The following is a 22029-nucleotide window of genomic DNA, read 5'->3' on the forward strand; positions in this document are numbered from 1 at the left end:
TCTGTCCTAAACTGCAGTGTCCATTTATCCTGTGCTGCTTACACGATTCCTATTCTCCATTCTAGAGGTGTTTTATTTGCTAATAGTGAAGAAAATCATGCTTTCCTCTCTTTGTCATAATACACTTTGCAATGTGCGTCAGGTAGTTTAAGATGAATGACATGACATCTTGAAAAATTACATTTGAAGGAAAAAGCATCTTTAGTTTCAAATGAATATTATATAAGAAATGCAAGTGTATGTTTATGATTTTTTAAAATTTTTTTACACTTGAGTTTTACAGTCATCTAGAAGTTTGCTGCTTTTCTTGAAGACGCAGTCCTCATAGATATGATACTTTTCTATACCAGAGATTTCCATACATTGTGAAGAGCACACATGTCTGGATTTCTAACACGTATATTTATTCAGGCTTGCAAGATCACCTTAAAATGTCCGCACTGTTAAGATGCACATGGGTGGTGCTGTGGGTAACTATAAAAAGGCAAATACTTTAGTTAAACAGGCTTTGTGCCAGGTATGGAGGGGTATATCTCAGCATTCTTAGTACTAACTGGTTTGAACCTTGTGAGGAGCTCTATCTGATTGCTCTGGGGGAGCACGTCTCTCCTTCCTTAACCCTAGTAGGGACAGACCACCCTTAAGATTCCTCTGGAGTCATTGCTTGCTCAGCGCGTTGCAGAGTCACCCCAGGCATGGCTTGTAGGTGGCATTTCAGCAGCAATGACTGACAACTGGCATTTGAGCAGATCTTGGAAAGTGTTACTTTACGCTGAAATGGAAACATTATACAATAGATAATATAGATGCTTCTCAGACTCTGTATGTAGCATGAAGAGGGGTACGTTTGCCATAATATGGTGTACTGGTAGGTTTGCATCATTCAGCTGACCAGGGTGGCCCTCAGTGGTTCCAGAGAAAGTCTAAACAGAACCAAAGAGTTTGCAAATAAGGAAACCTGTACCAGACTAGAAGCAAACTGTAGCTGGTTCCACTGGAAGAGTCCTGGCTGGTTGCTGACCATGGGTACTGGCCATTTTAGTAAGGCAGCGTTCAGTGCTCTGCCAGAAGTAGCTCATAGGAGATTATTAAAGCAGCTCACTTGTGTGGTGTGTGTGAAATGAAAACTCTGAAAATTAAAGGAAATTTACAACCTACAAAATAGCCAGTACCTTCAAGTGGAGGGATGGCGGGTGGGACAGAGCACAGAAGCCCAAGTATCATACACACCTGGAAGGCTGTTTAACCAATCCCAGTGACATCTGCTTTAATTGCATCCTCTTTTTAAGTGAGTGCCTAGGAAATAGCTTTAAAGAGGAACACAGACCTTGAGTTGTCCTTCCAGGAGGCCAGCAAGCTTGGATCTAAAGTACGGGGAAGAAGCTTTCTTGGTAAAAAGGTTATTTCCATTCCCATTAAGGATAGGTGTTTAAAATAAAATAACAATTCACCATTATGCAGAGATGAAATTGATTCATAGTGCATAATAATCCTCTTTGCCCTTTGTTACAGACTGATGCTTGAATCTGTTCACCTTCAGATTCTCCATTTAGGCCTTATTCATTTTGTGCTAACTGGCAGGAAAAAGAAAATGTGAAGCAGGTGATCAGGCACAGAACTTACTAGGGCAGCTGAGTTTCACTTTCCGTGTTATCAGTGATCTGATGCATGCATGATCAGGTCATGCATTGGAAAATAAGGCACTATATTTCTTTCTGCTTCAGGATTCCTATCCATAAAGCATGAATAACAGTGCTTTAGTATTTAATAAAGTGATATTTGGTTAACATTCTTCCATATCCATTCCGTTTACCAGCTGCTGTGTATGAAACTTTGTCTCTAAAATACTTTCCCTTTTGATCTGCCAGCATAAAGTGTTTTTGACACATCTATGTAGAATACAGTATAAAAATATACACTGCTGCAAGGAGGAAGGTACTGCTGCATAAACTTGTGAGCACGTTTTTAATGTTACAAACCCAGATGCCTGGTTTTCATATGTCATGTCTTACATCTGCGTACACATCTGCTTTATCTATTGGTTTTTGATCTTTAACTCATCGTTGTATTCGTATGATTTGGCAGTAGCAACCTGATAAACTTCTGTGTGTTGATAGGTAGCTGTCACAAAAAATGACAAATGTCTACCCTCTGTCAAAATTGCCCTCTGTCAAGATTAATTCTGGGACTGGAAATGTCTAGACTGTGTGGCTGCCATTGGACATTTTCAAAATGTTGGTGAAAGGTTCTGTTTACGACATGATATACTTTTTTTTTTTTTTTGCCTTCCCCTTAAGATATTGAACAGTTAAGTGAAGAAATGAAAGACGGCCTTAGGCACCTTGCACAGACGTTGCAACTGTATTTGAAAACGGAGATCCAGGATGCGTCTCACTTGCCACCTGCAACTGACTTTTTTCAGATCTTCACAAAAGTAAGTGTTAAAATGTGATTGCTTGACAACTCATAAATTATCCTTTCCTTGTGTTCTTGATTTATTTTTGAGTGGGAGTTCAGTAGATACATCCAGAATGTGATATATGACAGAGTGAAATCAAGCTATTTATTTTTTCTATTCAGTCAGTATTTAAGCAGAAGTATAGCTTTTATATAATTGTAACACTTCAAAATTAAAGCAGCAACCAGAGGATATTTTTTCTTTTCCCTTTTTAAATTATCAACGTAAAGCTCCTGGGGAAAAAAAAAAGTTGCATTAAAAACCAAACAAGGTCAACAACAATTGAGTTAATCAACCTAAGTATTTTTTCCACAGTGATAAAGAGCATATAGCATCACTCTTCAGCCTAGAATTTTTCTGGAAAGTGCAATATCTTATATTTGCAGATATACTCCCGTTCCGTTTTGTCATTTAGTAGTATGTGTTAATGGGTGTTCCTGACAGCACTGTATCCCACAAACTGCTTTCTCAGAGGCCATGCGGATCATCCTTTCTAAAAGGCTACAGGTAAAGTACTTGAAATTAATTTCCACAATGTGTAAAATATTTGTTATGTTACTAATTAAATATTGTTGGCTTTTGCTGTACATTTTTTATTGCTTTAAATTCAGAAAGCTTCATTGGAACAATGCTAGCTAAGTACTTTATGTGGAGAATACTCATAGTTTTGATTTAATTTTTTTTGATTTCTAATTGATTGATAAATCCCACCATAAGATTTATCTTAACTCATTCATGTTTTTAGTTGTTTTAATAAGTGTTTTCTTATGAAGTAAGTCGAACTCTTAGATGTTTTTCTTCTGATACAAACAAAAGAAAGAGCCTCTTTTAAATAAATTAAATAAAAATGCAGTATACGATTTGTTACATTTTTTTAATGTTTGCACAATTGTGGAATCTTTTTTGCTATAAACAGAAGGAGTAGGAGTAATACAATCAACTGTATTGTTTTTCTGGATTTTTTTAATTGGTGATTAGACTGCTGTGATGTAAAGTTGCAATTTTCCCTGAAAAACCACTCAGGCTGAAATACACCCAGTCAAAAGGACTCATAGATAAAAACCTTATGCACTACCTAGTCTCCACTCAAACTTTTACTGTCTTGCGTTGGCATGCTGGTTTGGCCTGAACTTTGTCAGATGCATTTCACATGAAACATGCATGCTGTGGTATCTGGTTTAGAGAATTTGTACACTGAAGATAAGGCTGAGTATCAGAAGATGATCACTGCCTAACTGGTTTGAACTGAGTCGCAGCTTGTAAGGAATTCTTTACAAATGTTATTGCCTTCTATGTAGCAATAAGCTTAAGATGGAGGCTGGCTGTGGTGGCTTTACAGGAGCAGTGTGGTGGTTGCTCAATATATTGTAGCACTGGTGAAGAAAATAAGGAGGCTTTTTAGATTTTTATGTACATGCATGCACAAGCATCTGCACATATGTGCACCTCCTCTTCCCTTCCATGTATTTTACCGAGGTGATGCAAGTGGGCATCAAGGGCAGAGTGAAAGTCAACACTTTCCAGCTCCACATCCTGTTAACTGGAGAACTAGGAATGCTGCTGTTAATGACAGCATTTGTCCCACTATAGCTTTGCTGTCACAAAGATATTTTTAACTCAACATATTCCTTATGTTGACTGTGAACTTGTCCCTACGCTATTGAATGTACTGCAAAGTACTGAGGTTTTAAGTTGTTGCTTTTTTTTTTTTCCCTTCTGGAAATTCCAAGGCGCTCAGACCATTAAAGTAGGTCTCATTTCCTTTTTTTGCTCATTTTACTGAGACTGTGTGGTAGTCTGCCCTAGGAAAATGGAGAGCAAATGACATAGACCTATCATGGGTACAGATACTTCATATCACTAATAATAAAAAGAATTGACAGGAAGGACAGAAGAATCTGACTGAACAGGTGAGTTGGTTGGGAGAAAGGAGCTGTTGACTAAATATACCCATATGCTTTACATGTGAGTAAAATTAGTATCTCATTCGGAGTTCTATCAAGCACAATGCTTTTTGGAATGCTCTACTGTCACTCTAATTTTCCATGTGGTAGTTTATAGCCTTCCCAATTTCGTTGTCAGATGAGTGTGTTATGAAGTATGTCATTATATTAAAATATGATTTTAATATGCCCCTATCCCTAGTGAGGTAGCAGCAGACATTTTCTACCACTCCCATAGAATGTTTTTTGGAAGATAAGCTGAATGTCAATGGAAAAAATACTGTTTTGTTTTGTTTTGTTTTTTTTCCTTAAGCTGAATAGGGATGCTTATTCCTTGCAGCTAAAATTTGAGGCTTTGGAACTGTAAAGTCTCTGATAAAAGACTTACACAGTCTCTTCTCTGTAGTGTAACTCTAAAAAAGACCAGCTGTGATGACTTTTCTGTGTGGTCATAGAATAAAGAAATACTACAGATACATGACTTCAAGATGTAATCTTGTTTTCTCAACCTCTTCCAACATTCCTTTCAAGTTCAGTAGGTGCTTATTCTAACATTGAACTTTTTTGGATCAGGTCTTTCATTGCATGCCACAAAAAGATCCAGTCAAAGGTCATTTTTTATTCTGTTTGATGCTGGATCCTCAAGAAGGAAAATAAGCAGACAGCCAGACAAAAGAGAAGAACGGTCCTGCAGTGAGATGACTAAATTCCAGATAGTTCTTGGAAAATCTCCAACCTGATTTAGGTCAAAAGAGCTTCTCGGAAGCTCTTTTAAACAGTCCTCCTTCTCTGCTGGCCACTGCTCTTGTCTTTGTGAAAATTAATTATAGTTCTATTCACTTGCTTGTGACGCTTAATGGGCAGAAAGTCCCCTTCAGTGCAAACTTGTGGAAACTTCCCATCGAAAATCAAAGAAAGTTTTGCCATTTCTTTCTATGGGAACAGAATTTCACCCCAATGTTTTTTTTAGTTTGCATAAGACCTGTGGAAAATATCAGCTGTACTGGATGGGGAGGTGTTTCAGAAGGGCAATGTACCTTCCTTTTTGACAGTGTTGCCCTGTCCTTACTAGACAATTTGCTTTTGTATCAACTGTTCTTCGAGCTTGAGTTGGATTTTTTCATTCTTGCTATCTGATCACCCCTCGGAAGCTCCAGTTTATTTAACGTGCCATTTATCAAGGTTGTAACTGTTTTTAAATTCTGATCCTTAGTATTAAACAGAATTATCTGCAGTTAATTACGTGATAAGGCTTTAACTCCACTGAGACATTTTCTAATGTCAAGATAAATTTTTGACACCATGGTTTTATAGCTTAATGGTGTTTCCATAACCTTGAGATAAAATCAGTCCTTGCTTTTTATTCTTCAGCTTTTACTTACATGTGTGAGGAGGTGGCCTGGAATCCTGTGAGACATTTAATGGATGCGGGATAAAGAATTAAAATTTTTTGTATACATTTATGGTTCTTTCCATACTAGCAGACAGACCCACGTAAACTACTTAAGACATTGAATGAACTCTGTACCTACCACGTTGACTGTAAAACTGCCTCTTTATGCAGGTGGAGTGCTGCCCACCACCCTCTTCTCAGGTGCTGTCCTACTCTGCTTTTCAGTCAGTTGAGAATTGACACAGATCAATGACAGAGTGAAAACAGGTCTAAGTAAGTGAAGAGCTGTAAGTCTAGGGTAAGATGAAAAAGAAAGTCGGTATCCATATACATTGGAAACATATGTGCCTCTTTTATATGTCAGGCTGATTTTTTTTCTACTTCTTTTTTGAGGTTTGTGAAGTTGGAATTAAAATGGAGATACAAGTTTGAGGCTGTATGCTAGTCTCTGTGTACCCACAGACAGTTTTAACCAAAAGACCAATTGTCTGTTTAGGCTGTTGGTGTAACTGATTTTATTTTTAACTTAAGAAGTAGTAAGGAGGCTACTGTAAAGTGCAGAGGTACATCCTTAAGAGACAAAGTGCCCTGGTGTCTTTAAAATCCTTTGTTTATTCCTCCTATCAAAGTTTAAATATATTTTACTCTTTCTTCTAAGTTTTTAGTACTTACTTTTTATTCCACTCAATGCTTTGAAAGAGTTCCTTTTCAACATGAAGGGTATTAGTACCAATTAAAAAAAAATCTTGTTAAAGGGGTTTTGATATGTATCTGCATAGGCAGAAGAGAACTGGGAGTTGAACAGTGTCACTTGGCCTTTGTAAAGTCTGAATACTAAATTATGGTAATCTACTTGGGTATCTTTTTAAGTGGAAGTTGAAGGAAATAGTCTCAACGATATGACTGGAAAAAGTATGTTTGATCTTCTCATTGCTCCCTCAGATCTTACAGGCAACAGGTTGCATATGTTTTCTGAGAAGATCTTTGAAAACAAGATACATCTGCCTCGTCAAGATATTCTTTAGCAGCACTTTCAGTAGGTTACTCTTACTTCGGATTCACTAGTTAACTTAGTAATCCATGTTAGCAGGGAAATGAAAGTGATTTGTATTAAGTAAGTGAAAAGAAATACTAGGCTAAAGTTATGAGCAAGTTATGAGTTGTTAAAGGCATACAAGTGAAGGTTGCCTTCTGATGCCTGTTTGCTAATCTATTTAACCCTGGATGCGCTTGTTCAGTTTCCCTATGATTAGGAGGCCATCAGGTTCTTTTCCTGGAGGTGACAAAAGCAAGTGCGTGTTTATCCATCATTGCTCTTTATGCAATTCAAACCTAATGTTTGTTGTTACCCTGTCTCATGCAAACTCGTGTGTTTATGGTAAATTGAAGACCAGGCCAGTACTGACAAATTTATTTTTAGTCATGGCCCAGGAAACTATTTTGCAAAAACCTTTTCATTTTGATAGTTTTTTTTTTGTATAATTTCTGAAGTCTTGTAATTTCCAAAAATCCTTATACCTAAAACATCAGTGGTTAAGCCTAGGTGTTCAACATATTTGTGTTTATGTCAAGCATCTTGACTCTTTTGTTTTATTTTAGAGTTGGAGGGGTATGTTCCTGCTCATCGAACTCTATCAGAACCTTTTTCTCTGACTATTGCCATCTTTAAGTCTATTACATGAGATTTGTGATTATCTATCTAAAGTGCTATCGATTCAGTATTTCTGTTGATAAAGTTTTGTTTGGTGGGAATATGGAGCTGATGTGTCCTCTCTCCTCTTCTCTGTGTGTGTAGTTTTAAGCCATTGAAAGCTTCACACTTAGAGCTGTTAAGAACTGACTTCATCAGAAATACTGTTCTCAGTTACTGCCTAGATAATTTCAGGAGAATTTTTCCGTAGTCTCTTTCCCAGTGTATTCCACAGGGGCATAAAAAAACCTCATTCTGGTAGACCAAAGTTCTTGAGATGTGGCAATTAAAGAAAAAATAGTAGAAATTTTAATAAAATGGGAAGAAATGTTGCAGCAGTACTCCAGAATGAGAGTGATAAACAGTCAGAGAAGACTCCTCTCTCTACTTCAGCAAATGAAAATTGCATCTTTACAGGAAGTGATTTTTGTCTAATGTGATTTTTCAGGTTTAGTTATTACCTGTTATTTCCCCATTGAATTGTAATTTGGGGAGATAATTTTCCATAGAAATTATCTTAATTTTTAGTCACAATAGTTACCTTCAAGAGCAATTGTACCAGACCATGAAACAAGGCTTTAACCGCCCTATCTGATTTGAAATTAGAGCAACATGGTTACAATTAAATATAAGCTTTCACTAACAAAGTTCTGTGCAGTGCAAGTTAGACCATAAGACTACAATACTTCAAACTAAGCTGATGGTATAATTCAGGTCCCCTCATTTAGTTGCTGTGTACACCATCTGTTTTACAAGCTGCCTCTAGTGTGACAAACACCAGGTGTAGAAAACAGGGTAGAAGATTTCTAAACCAAGGAATGGTTGGGTAGAATTTGTAATAATTTGGTTGTATGTGGTAGGAAAGAAAGCTTTGTTCTTGGAGGGTGGGGCGTAGGCAAGAGAAAAGACTGTTCTTTAAGGAGCTTAATTCAGCCCTGATTGAAAAGCACGAGCTTCTAGAAAAGTTACTGCCTTGAGTGGCCCCGGGGTGGGGATCGAGGGAGGAAAGTGTGTATACTTTTTGTTCAGTTGACCCTTTTTCTGTCATGCTAAGTTGGAAGTAATAAGAAGACAGAAAAGAGTCTGGAGAAATAAATGGCAGGGTAGTGTAGCCTATTTTGCAACTCTCACTTTTTTTAGTATTTTTTTTTCCCCTCCCTCTGATTTAGGTTTAGAGCTGTGATAGTGCTGTGCAGAACTGAAAAGGATCCAGGTGGCCAGGGACTTAATTACCATTACTCTGCCTAATGCTGCTCCGAGCATATCCACAAAACACAGTGCTTAAAAAGCTAATGGTCTCTGACACATGATATACATCAGTCTCTTTTCTGGCACCCTTATGGAAGTGAACGGGAAACAGTGATGATAAAAAGCTTCGGTGGTTGTGGCAATTGGAGTACATGCACAAAAATATGTGGGGTGAGGCACCTTCTGTGTTTAGAAAAAGCCAGCATGAAACAAGGTCATGGAGACATTTAGTAAAGATCTGAGTAGTAAATGAAAAACATTTACACCCTCTATCAGCAGTTTTAAAAGCCTGTAATTGAGGAGGATAAGCCTGATAACGGCTTGTAATGCTGTTGGCAGCAAACTGTTCTATCCTTGTCTTTAGGATGACCTGCAGTGGGGTTGCTTAAAGCGTTTTTGCTTGTTTGTTTTGGCTGTGAGCAGAGCTAGAATTCTGTGTGGCAGGATTCTTAATCAGCTCCGAGACTTGTTTAACATGTTTAAAAAATGAAAGGGCTAAAAACTGTTTTCCTTCCCGAGCTGGAGTAGATTGATAGTCTGTTGAAAAATACCATGCTCTTTGAATATAGGATGGGGAACCATGTCTTTGTGGTGTTCCTGTTGACTTGCTCTGAAGCAGCTGAGATAACAGCCTCTCTGAAAATGAGGGTAACTTTGTCTGTCTAGGGTGTCCTATAGAGCTAAATAGCTGTTACAGTCTAGTGTTGACAGAATGTGAGACAACTTCTGTCACATGTAGGTATTTCAGTGGTTGTCAATTAAATGATACCTACCTACGTGAAATTTAGTCCTAAAAAGTGTGTTCTCTCCCCAGTTTATGAGTATACGTATTTTCATTTTATTAACACTGTAGTTGTGATGTTAAAATGTTTTTGGTGTGTGCTATTTCATTAAAACCACTCCTAAGTTTGTTGTGGAAATAAGATGGAGAAAGAAACAATAGTCATACTGGGTCAGGATTGCTGTCTAATTGATCTGCTATCCTGTATTTTAGTATGGGTGAGCAGCAGTCACAAAGTGGTTGTAGCGCTGATACGCTGTGAGCTGGCTTGAGATCACTTAGCTTGTACCATAGCTACCCGAAGCTGACGAAGTCCGATTCAGTCAGTTTCTTGGCACGGCAGTGGGTGTAGCTGTTCCGTAACAGCGGGTGACAGCAGGTACTGGGGAGCAAGGCGCAAGGACTCTGCGACTGACAGGCACGATGATGTGTCATAGCTTTCTTGTTTACATCTCCCTATGCACCCGCCCTGGAAGTTCCCATGCTGTCCTCAGGTAGTTAGATGTTGATTGACTGGCAGAGTCAGATCCATCAGCATTTCCTTTAGCAGCTCATCTAATTTGCCTTAGTGATTTAAATTCTTTTTGCTCCATTCCCACTCCTTTCCTCTTGATTGTGTAAATATTGACTAGATCTTTCGTACCTATAACCATCAATTAATTGCATTTCTTCTTACAGATCCTTTGAAACGTCCTGTGCTGGTTGTGGGCTTTTTGAAATTTTAAATGTGTGCATTCAGATGTGTCCCTAATGTCATAGGTACTGCAGATGATGGATTTGAACATATCTCCCTTCTGAATTTAAAGTAATTTTGGGCTGTTATTAAGGCTTTTATAATTGCTTTTGGAAATTTGGGGGTATTTTTCTAGTTTAAAATAGAAAAACTGCGGGATTAAAGCTCCCTTCCATCTCCCATTCCACAAGAACATTTTTCAATCTGTCAATGAGCCTTGTGCTTTGCCTGTACTCACAAGTGTAAAATTCATCTTCTTTCTTCTTCCATTACCATCAAGGCCAAGGTTTCACTCAGCTTTCAGAGGAAACTGGATTGGACACCCACTCATTGATGGATATTTTTATGCATCACAAGATCACTGAAGTCAGAGTTGTCTACGCTCATCGTGTAAATAGACAGGATGTGGTTATGTGTTGCTACTGGTATGGGTAGAAATAGTGAAGTGTCAGCCTGCTGGTTTGTCAGCGTTCATTCAGTGTTGTGGGTGTAAAACGCTATACCGCTTTGGGCTTCTAGCCTGGAAAGATAGTAAAGAAGGGAGGGAGGTGCACAAATTGCTTGATGTCTGTAACATCAATTTCATCTGCTATGCAGAAATTATATAGACTAAGTAATGCTGACATGTTTCTCATTCTGTAGTCATTTCAGCCTTACTGAATAAGCTTGTATTCAAATTTAAAAAAAAAAATAAATCTGTATTTAAAACAGCAACTTGCACTATGTGCATTTGTGCTGTCTAATCTTTTGGAAAGTAATATTTGCTTTTATACTTTACAGAGTACGAGGTAAAATTCCATAAACTGGCTGATATTGAGAAACTTGTAACAGCATAGAATCACTTATTTTGCTTTTAAACGTCCAACTTTTTAAATGTTTTTATGTGTTTTTTTTTTTTTTTTTAACTTGAGACAATATCCATCATCCTGGTGATACTTTAAATGACACGAATCTGAAGTGAGCATCTCTCTAAATGAGAGATTTTGCTTCCCTAAATTTTATAATTAATGCTGTATGTGTTGACTGTATTTTCTTGTGTCTTCAAAAGAGAAATATATCTATAGTTTTATAAAAAGGCTGAAGAAGCAGTTTGTCTTGAGAATATAATGATAGTGTTGGAAACTTTGTAGTGGATTTGGACCAATGACAGATACAAATCCAACAGCATTTGCTGTCTTAGTTATACAAGATCGTTATGTTTCTCATTCCATAGCAATTTTTTTTCATTAAACTAACTTTTTAGACATATCAGACAATCAGCTAGTAATTTTTGATGTAAGTTCCAGTTCATTTGACTGAAAAACTACAATTCTGAAAAGAAGCTCCAGTGATAAAACTTAGTGCAGCACTTCACCAGTTTGCCCCCATTCTGTCAGTTTGCCAGCAATGACACTCAGGACCAAAATTTGTACCATTACCTGGATGATGTAACTAGGCTGACCCCACATCTGACTGATGGCAGGAATGACCAAGAGAAGAATTCAGCTTGTTGTCTTAATATCCTTGAATGTGTTAGTTGAAACAGGAATACATGTATTTAGCCATCTCCTGTAAAAAGAATGTACTCAAGATGAATTAACAGTGACTGCTGAGAATTACAGCAAGATTTGTACCATCATCTTCAGCATGTATGAACCACAAGGTATAAAAAATAGAAACAATTCGGGGTAATTGTGTTAACTGTAATTTTGAAAAATGTGTTTTTCTGGTTAACTCTAACTTTACGCAGTTCTCTAAAAGGCTTCTTGACTTAATGAAGACGTTAATGGATATGCTTCCTATCTTTTATTTATTTAATTGTCCTTGTAATATCTTGTCATGGCACAAAATTAGAGAATATAAGAACCTGGAAACAAAAAGTACTCTGTAACAGCAGGATCTTGTAAAACATTAATGGTTCTTATTTGCAATACTTGCATCTTCTTGGAAGCAGCTGAGTTTAGGTAGATCTGCTGATGTCTCACAATGGCCCCTGCTGCTGTAGGTGGTATCAGCAGATAATGAATCATAGCGCATGTTCTTGTGTCAGAAAGACAAAAGCAAATCTGTATGTGGGTACGAGACCAGAGATGTTACGTATCTCCGTAACCACATAAATTGTGTAAATATAGAAGAACCCTGCCGAATAACTAGAGATATGTCTGGTAGCTTGTGTATTCTGGAAGAAACTGTGATCCATGGGTACAGCTCTGCTGGGAGAGTGAATTGAAAGAGCTGGGAGCATCCAGAGCTGTGAACAGTATGTTTTCCACGAGGGATATTTGACCATGAAGTAGCCTAATGTTTCGGAGAAGAGTAAGCATATGCACATCTGCTTTCCAAGCATGTTGCTGCCAGGTATATTTCTTTGAAAGTCTTTATCTGCTGATCAAGGAATTGCACCACAAACAACAAAATTAATATAAATTATGCTGGCAAACCTGCCCATGATAAAAACAAACCAACCAACCCAGTTCAGTAGGTCCACAGTTGTATGATTTCTAGCAATTCTTTTTACTACCACCTAAATGTTGTGGATTCACAAGAAATTAAATTTGCAAATTCAATTTTCTGGTCACTCCATTTCTAGATGAGAGGGATGAGGGAAATGTGGAGTCTTACGAGAAAAAACAAGCCCGGTTATTAGGGGAGAACATGGTGTTTTCCAGTTAACTTTGAGACAACATTTGAGCACTCTTGTTTGCTGCTAGAGCATCTCTTGATTGTTTGGGATGAAAATACAGATATTTGTAGAAATTTATGTGAATGTGTCTAAGTGTGAGAAATGGAGCTGATGAGGGGAGAGTGGGCTGGTGGATTTCCTACTCATTTGTGTAGTTCATCATATTTTGTATTAGTTATTTTACTAGCATTAACCTGTATACATAAGGGAAAGTGGGAAGTTGTGAATATATGTCACAATATGCTTTTAATCGCTCTGTCTTGCTGATATATGCTTGATTGGAGTTTTATTGTCAGTGTGAAGTTGGAGGAGGATTTCCCTGGACTACATTTTTGCATTGCTGGGGTGGAAGGGAGAGACGGTGCATAGGCAGAAAGAAGATGAAGCTTGTTGCACCAAGCTTGTTGGATCAAGCAGTAATAACAGTAATTTGTATTTATCTACTGCCTTCTCCTGAACTGTTTAACACCACAGTTTTCACAGTCAGCTTTCCAAGGTGTGAAGGTGGGAGCGTGTCACGTTCTGTCTTTCTGTGGCAATTGATATTTAGTTCAGCCTAGGCTTAAGTGGGGAATGCTCGATTGTCTGATGATAATTCTGTAATGAGTATTGTTAGTGATTAGGAATCTCCTTGGGTGTCATTTAATGATTTATTTTCATGTAGTAATATGAAATAAGGTGTGTAGCTGCAGTTCGGCAAGTTTTCTCCTGGTGTCTAATCTTTTCAGTGGGTATTTGTTGTACATCTCCTGCCTTTTCAGTCTCTTTTAGACCAATGACATTTTCTCCATCCACCTTAACCTGTCATTACAGTGCTACTAACAAAAGTACTCATCACTCGGCATATGGGAAGCTCTGATCATATGAATGCTCTTGCCGTTCTTTAGAATCAAAATTGCACATAGAATTTGGAGGATGTTTAAGAGGGAGGGCAGGTAGCTGTTCTAGATCATGCAAGCAAATGACATTAATTAAATTCATGTAATGATAAATAGTAGAATTGAGAATAATGAGGCACAGTGGCTTTGATTTATTTTTCCAAGTACAGCTGAGTTCTCAGAAAAAAAGATACACTAAAAGATCTGACCGTGGGATGCTACGAAGTTCATTTGGCCTTTTTAAAAAACTGTAACTAGCTTTGTTTAGTCAGCTTTGCTCTTCCAGTAATGCTGATTGTATAACTAAGTCTAAATGGAAAGAAAACCAATATATTTTTAGATGCAGAATGCCTGAAAGATTTTTAAAACTGCAAGATAATTTTGCATAGTGATGTTTATCTACCATTCTGGTGTAGATTGCAGATCAGCTTGCAATTCCACTTGACTTACTCTCTTTGAATTTTGAGAGGTAGGGGTGATTTCTGCAACTTCCGTTTTTGCCCATGCATTAAAAAATTTTACTCTAGGAAGACTGGCCTTGGCAGACTGGGTTATGCCTGTACAGGCTTTCTCCTCAGGATTAGGCGTAGCCTTTTCTTGACAAAAGGCAAGCAATACGGGCTACCACCAATAGTAATGCTCTATGTGCATCTTCAGGAGGTCTCCAAATCCCCCAAAATAGGGTTCAGAATCCGATCTTCCTGAGGTGGACCCTCAAGTCTCATGTGCCAGGGCATGCTGTTCTGCTGTCTGCTCCATGCTTCACCACCGAGGCTCATTCATTTCCTGCATTTACAGTGTAATATTCATCTTCGCATACCCCTTGTGCTAGATACAGACACGGTCAGGGAGTCCACCGATGCCTTCTGTGCGGGGTCCTGGAGGAGGTGGTGCTGTGCAGCTGGAGGGGTGTCTTGTTGGAAGGCACAGCTTCCAGCTGCATCTAAGCTTCAGGGACCTTGCCCCGCTGTGTGCTCCCATGTGCCGAGGCCCAAGCCTGTCCCGGGACCATGTGCCCAGGCATGTATGTGCTGTTCGACTTGGGTATCCATTCCCACCGTGTGGCCTTATGTTGAATGTTTTGTGTTGAGATTCCAGTAACTTGAGATTCAATCATCGGGAGTCCCATCATTGATTTCATGGGACTGGGGACAATATCTGAATGTACTCGTTGCTGCTTAGGAACAAATGGGGAATTAAACTTGAATTTTTCCCAGACTGATTTGTTGCTGGAAGCTGCCTGCCTCCTCTCACATGTCATTCTGTCTTGGTAAGTCAATCTACCTCCACATATCTGCCTTAGCTCTTCTGTGTTCCAGGAGATGTTATATTTGAATTATGTTCAGTACAATGCAAGTGTGTTCGGTGTGAGATGTACACTGTGGAACAATTGTTAACGGTAGCAGCGTTGTTCAGACTGTTTTGCTATAAGTTAGGATGAATTAATTAGCACTGCTATTATTACAGTGTTACTAATTAATCTTACACTGTAGTCTTATGGTATAAAAATAATCAGTTTCACATGTGTAACTGGAATGTGTTGTTATGCAAAAGAAAGGTGAAATCAGGATTGCTTGGGGTTTTTACTTGATGTAAGATGCATTTTGTAGGTAAGATGAAACTGTCATCTTATAGATCACCCAAGACTTCTGTATGTGTGAGTTATACAGAAGACTATATGTGAACCTGTGAACTTTGAATCCCTAAGAGAAGACCTTTATAACTGTCATGAAGCTTGATCTTATGCCAGAACACTCTGAAATCACTTTGAAAATATTATTGATGTGTTCATTATAAGTTAAGGCACTCGGCATCTTATAGAAGTGCTAATGTACTTTGGAAGTTAGGATGAAAACTACTTTAAAAGTATCTCCCACGAAAACACTCTTGCTCTCTGATGCTTCCATATGGCTGTGACAAATGCTTCTGCTCTTTTTTTTCCAAACTGGGAGGGAACTTGTAATTAAACTACAGAAAGATGCACTGGAAAACAAATTGTGTCTTTACTTTCAGAATGCCACTGAATTTCCTAGCTGTGGGGATATTTTTATTTGTAGAAAAGTAAGACATGCTTGGAAATGCAGAAGGCTGCTCTGATAGTCTCTTGAGACATCTGTCCTTGATTAGCTGTTTGAATCAGTGATGTTATGTGTTTGTGTCTTGTTGCCAAGGAAGCCATCATTGATAGCTTCTCTTGAGAAAGAAGCAGCAGCAGAAGAAAATGTGCTTATTTATTGCCTCATTCTGAGGTTGAAACATTGCCCAAATTAACTCTTGCGCATTTCATTTTTTGAGTGCTTTGTGGTTCTGTGACTGAATAATTGGGAAATAAGTTTGAAGGCTTTTATGCAAAAGCATAAAGGATAGAAAATACACTGTTTAAAAAAGTTGAGCTAGAGTTCACCCATTTATAACTATCATGTGGTATAAAAGACACCCTGTAAACAGAATGTGGTTATGCAGTTACTTGTATTAATGGACTTTACCCATGAAAAATTATTTCGGATGTATTTCTAGTAGTTGGTAAGTTTTGCAGATGACAGCAAGTTGGGTGGAAGTGTCGATCTGCTGGAGGGTAGGAAGGCCCCACAGAGGGACCTGGACAGGCTAGATGGATGGGCCGGGGCCAACTGTATGAGATTCAACAAGGCTCAGTGCTGGGTCCTGCACTTGGGTCACAACAACCCCATGCAACGCTACAGGCTGGGGGAGGAGTGGCTGGAGAGCTGCCTGGCAGAAAAGGACCTGGGGGTGCTGGTTGACAGCCGCCTGAACGTGAGCCAGCAGTGTGCTCAGGTGGCCAAGAGGACCAATGGCATCCTGGCTTGTATCAGGACTAGTGTGGCCAGCAGGACCAGGGAGGTGATTGTGCCCCTGTACTCGGCACTGGTGAGGCCGCACCTCGAGTACGGTGTTCAGTTTTGGGCCCCTCACTCCAAGAAGGACATGGAGGTGCTGGAGCGTGTCCAGAGGAGGGCAACGAAGCTGGTGAAGGGTCGAGAGCACAAGTCTTATGAGAAGCGGCTGAGGGAGCTGGGGTTGTTTAGCCTGGAGAAGAGGAGGCTGAGGGGAGTCCTTATTGCTCTCTACAACTCCCTGAAAGGAGGCTGTAGCGAGGTGGGGGTCAGTCTCTTCTGCCAAGTAACAAGTGATAGGACGAGAGGAAACGTCCTCGAGCTGCGCCAGGGGAGGTTTAGGTTGAGTATTAGGAAAAACTTCTTCACCGAAAGGGCAGTCAGGCCTTGGAACAGGCTGCCCAGGGAAGTGGTTGAGTCTCCATCCCTGGAGGTATTTAACAGATGGGTAGACGTGGTGCTCGAGGACATGGTTTAGTGGTGGACTTGGCAGTGCTAGGTTAACGGTTGGACTCAATGATCTTAAGGGTCTTTTCCAACCTTAACGATTCTATGATTCTATGATTAAAGGAAGCAATTACCTTTTATGTCTTCTAATGTGAGACAAACTCCTTGCCTGATATCTCATTTGTTCAGCTTCAACATTTGTTGCCAGCAGCCTATCTGTCTAAGCTAAACAGCTTTTGGATGGCACCAAAATACTTTGAATAAAATTCTTTTAATAAATGAATGCTTTTTGGGATTTCTGGAACTCGCTTGAACATAAGGGTCTGGGAGTGCCGAAGCTGAAGTTGGAATTAAATAGAAAAAGTATTTGTTTTTTACTTATTTCCAGGCAAGTGGAGCATTGAAATTTTAATAGGTCAATGGCAGTGAAATAAATAATTAAGCTTTTCAAAGTAATTTTTAGAATTTTCCAGCGATTCTGTCTTATACACATGTAAAGTCAAAGCTAGGGTGATGATACTGATATGCTTTGAGTGGTGGGTTTATTACAGAACAATTCCCATGGGCTTTAAATCGATGTGGGTTTTTTTAATCATCTGAAATGCACTGTCCTCTTCACAGAAGAGGGCCATTGTGATATTTAAAAGTTGATAAACAGCTTAAGTATTGCTGCTCTTATAGGAAAGATCTGGCACTCTCTTTGGATCTAAATGACTTTGTCTTGGGTCTGTCGGAATGAGCCTGGTAATACCACACTTACTGAAATGTGTCCTGTGGGTATTGCTGGCGGTAGGAAAGCATTGTTGCAAGCAGAACAGATCTGTAGGCAGGACTATCTCCTACAGGCTAGAAAGGATTGAAGAGAGCAGAAGAGGCAAGCCAAAGGTTATTTGAGCGTGGTTAAAAAAAGGGACTTTTTATATTGTTCAAAATAAAATAAAGATGACATTTCATTACAGCATTTATTTTCTCTTCTTGCAGTGTTACTGGATTAACAGAAAATCCATCATGTAAATAATATTAGCATTATTTGTAACTGCTTTCTACTCTTTAGGTAAATGCTACCCTGCGTGTGTCAAGAAACCAGTACGTGGAGATAAAACAAGATATAAAAATGATCAGTTTATCTTTACAGTGGTTTGGTATCAGCTAACTGCTTTTGTGAAGACAGTGTTAGCAGCTAAGTCCAGGCAGGACACGATGTAGAAATTTTCAGCAAAATCCCTCATGAATTTCATGGATGCAGTGGAGTTATTTCTGCCCTTTAAGTAGTATGTTGTCACAGTAGTGACATAAGACTTAATGGGTCTCTCCTTTCTTATCGTTTAAAATGTATCATTGACTTTCAGTGGAAGCTGAGCTAGAAAACAGGAAATGCTGGTCATGTGTGACATGATCTAGGATTGAATTGTTCATGTTTTTATCGCTTTTGGCATTCAGTATTTCTCTGAAATTTGTTTGGTTTAGCATTAGAAAGCACAGTGAAGAATAATCTCAATACAGAATTATTATAATTGCTATTTCTGTGTAGGCTCGGCTTTGTCAGGAAAACTAGTTGTGACTACTGGGTAATTAGAGAGTTGGGACTGCCCTTGGAAATCCGGATGCATTAGATTACTGTGCGTGACTTAAAAGCTGGCAGACTTTTTGGCTTTCTTTAAAGAGATGTTGTTGTTGATGGCAACTTTTCCTTTTTTGATTAAACACAATCCATTTTGATAGATTAGTTTTCAAGCTCATTTGTCTTTCTTAAAAAGGGACTATGTCAACTTCTTGCAGGCCAATTTGGATTGTTTTGAATAACATGACTAGTGTTTAAATGCTGCCTCCAGAAACTGCTTTGTTAAGAGAGACTCTGTTCTTGTGCTGTTACTAAACAATTTGAAAGGGGTAAGAGTAGTTCACATCAAAACACTGGTGTCTCTAGTGGCCTCTTAGTATCGTGTAAATTAAGCTGAACTGGGTCAGTGTATTGCGATCTAACAATGTTAATGCAATGATTTACTTTTTTTTTTTAAAAAATACTGTTATTTAAAAGATTGGTGTTTCCTCAACCTTGAACTTGAAAAAATAAACTCTTGTATGTTTGACTCCAACACTTTTTCTCTATGTTAATTAGGAAAATGCTAACTGTTCTTAGGGTGAGAGTAGAAAAGCAAGAAACTTTGACATACTTGAGGAAAAGGGCAAGAAAGGCAGAAGGGTAGGTGGCCTTTTCCTATTCTCCAGTTACCTTCAGGTAGAGAGATATCAGATCAGTGAGAAAAGGCCCTGAGTTCCAGTCACAGGTTGCATTTGTCTAGCATTTTGTGCTAAACAAGCTTTGGATCTTACCACAATGGTCTTAACAAAGTCCTTTAAAAAAGGAGTAAAATTTCGCACTTAGAAAGTTCAGTGTTTTGAATGTGGAGGTCTTCCTTGGCTTGGTTACTATACCAAACAAACCAAGAGATTTATGAGATTCTGAGACACTACAGAATGTTTTTAATTATTTTTACTTACAAATAAGTAAATAAGATTTGCATGGTACAGAAGAAATCTAATCAGAACTGAATCTCTTATTTCTGTGTTCCTGTAACAGTGGAATTATTAGATCTGTGATAATTTATGTTGGTTAAAATTATGGAAGAAAAAAACATTGGTAGTATAAAGATACCACCTCTGGCTTGCAATGTCCTTGAGAAGCAAATAGGCGAAGCATATATTTTATATGCCAAATAGGCGAAGCATATATTTTATATGCCTTGGAGGGCATATAAAAAAGTTTCACCGAAGCTTGTCTTGTTCATGTATTCTTTCCTGGACTCCTGCTGTTGGCCACTTTTGGAGACAGGTTAAAAGGCTTGATGGACTTTGAGCCTGCACTTTTAGAGACATGAGTTGTTTTGAAGATTTCTCAGGTGGCTGAGCAGCTCCTGTTGGGCAAAGGGTAGCTCAGCTGTCCGGCTGCAAGTTCAGGGTAAGGGTGCAGGCACCCAAGCGAATCTCGAGGCGTGGGCCAGGTGCTGGCCATGCTCTATGGCTACTGCGAGCATCCCCTGAAAATCATTAAGCAGCTGTGTTTTACCTGACTTTTTGGGGTGGGGAAGAATTGCGCAGAGCTGTTGTGATGGAGCTATGCTGAAGTACAGCAACTCATTTCGTGTGTCTGATCCACACTTTCCCTGCTGTGGAAAAAAGAGACAGAAAAAGGGAAAGAGAGGGAGTATAACAAGATTAGTAAACATTTTCATTTGGTGATTTTTCACTTGGTCATTTTTCACTTATTTATTTTTGGTCCATATGTATGGGATCCAAGATGCTGGGTAGCTACAGACAAGCTATGGGCTGGCAGGTCTGCCCTGACAGCTGTTACCTTGGACTTTGGAGTATTTTCCCTCATCAGAGATACCATCTGGCTGGTCTGATCTGATCTCTCTACTTCATCAGTCTTCCATAAGTTGGGTGGAGCTGTGGGAGCCATTTCATCCTGTGTTTCTAATGCTGTGTTGCTGTTGTTCTGTTAGTTGCATGTAAGAAGTTGAGAGATCAAAAGGTAAGGCCTGAGGGAAGAAGATAACATCAGATTTGTCATGTCTTAGACTGGTGTGACTGCTGATCTGCTGATTTGAAATGAAGTCACTGTCATTTTTAAGATGAATACAGCCTTTGGCTCAGGAAATTCCTAAGGCAGAGGTTGGTGGATGCTAGAATGGATATATCAATGGAAAGATCCCTCTATATCTGTACTATTACTACGCCTTTTCACAAAGAATCTGGTATGTGCCAGTCAGAAACGTGATACTGTGCTGCATATCGACCTTTGGTTCGACCTGGAATAGCCGTCCTTAAATGATGATTTGTTAATCCTATTCTATCAAAATAGAAACGTGGTGATCTGTCTGCTTGCCTCTGGAATGCCTCATGACTTTTCAAACACTCTTTAAAAGAAGGGAAAAATTATTTTTCTTCGTATTAGTGAGCAAAGCAATGAGATCTGACTTGAAATGGTTACTTTGTTCCACTGATTCCTGACCCAAACTCTGCTTTGCTTACAAGACACAACCGTAACACCATCTTCTGACTATATTGGTACGCCTAGTTTGGGCTGCTTGCTTTTTTCTCCATTTTACACCTCTTCCATCAGTGTCTTTTGGTGCAGAATGTTAAATATTGTATAATATTTAACTTGTTATCTTGATTTGAAATCAGAATTGATTGAGACCTACTGAGTCTCATTACAAAAACGCCTGCAAGTAAAATAGCCAATAGTTCTCCTTATTCTCAATGTCAGGGTTTTTCACAAATCTTTTTATTTTAGAAGATCATTTCTGTATAAGATTCCTGAAGTTGCATTTTATTAGTGTGCTGGAAAAAGGTGAACAGGACTCAAATGATTAACCTCTAGCAGGGGATTTAGGGGGAAAATTAACTTAAGGTGAGAATTCTGATATACCTACTTGTATTGGAACTCACGTTCACAGGAATAAGAACTGAAACTCCCTGACAGAGTGAAATTAAATTTTATGCCTTTTTAAATGCCTTAAAAATATTTTAAATAGGTCACATTATGATACAGGATGAATATTTAACGAAGGGATGAAATTATAGCGATCACTGTAAATCTTAATCCTTATAATGTGCACTGCTCATTTTTTGCACTCTAATATGCTATCTCCATACCATGTGAAAAAATCTTTAACTGATATGAATTCAGATAGCTTTGCTGATTTCAGTGGATGGCTGTAATAATTTGCATTAGGAACTGCAGTTGTACACTTTTTTCCCCAGAAACAAAGTATAATGGTTGCCAGCAAGTGGGCAGCTGATTAATAACGTGGATTTTATGGTCAATCCATGGAAATGATCTGCATTTGATTTTTATGTGGGGAAGTGAACAAATAATTACTTACTTTTGTTGTTTCCCAGGAATCATGTACACGCCTGCTTACAGTAAGCTGG

The 22029-nt window shown here is 38.7% G+C and overlaps 1 protein-coding gene across 1 annotated transcript in view; it reads left to right on the forward strand.

The window, feature by feature from the left end:
• The window catches only part of SMYD3 (SET and MYND domain containing 3), a gene marked incomplete at both ends in the record, with an annotated part of 424343 nt that overhangs the window by 61434 nt on the left and 340880 nt on the right, over positions 1–22029 (forward strand). The window contains one exon of the mRNA XM_082307309.1: positions 2298–2434. Within this exon, the coding sequence (XP_082163435.1) occupies positions 2298–2434 (137 nt within the window). The remainder of the gene's footprint in view (positions 1–2297; positions 2435–22029) is intronic.

The sequence above is a fragment of the Platalea leucorodia genome (assembly GCF_965183815.1).
Source record: "Platalea leucorodia genome assembly, chromosome: 3".
NCBI lineage: Eukaryota > Metazoa > Chordata > Aves > Pelecaniformes > Threskiornithidae > Platalea > Platalea leucorodia.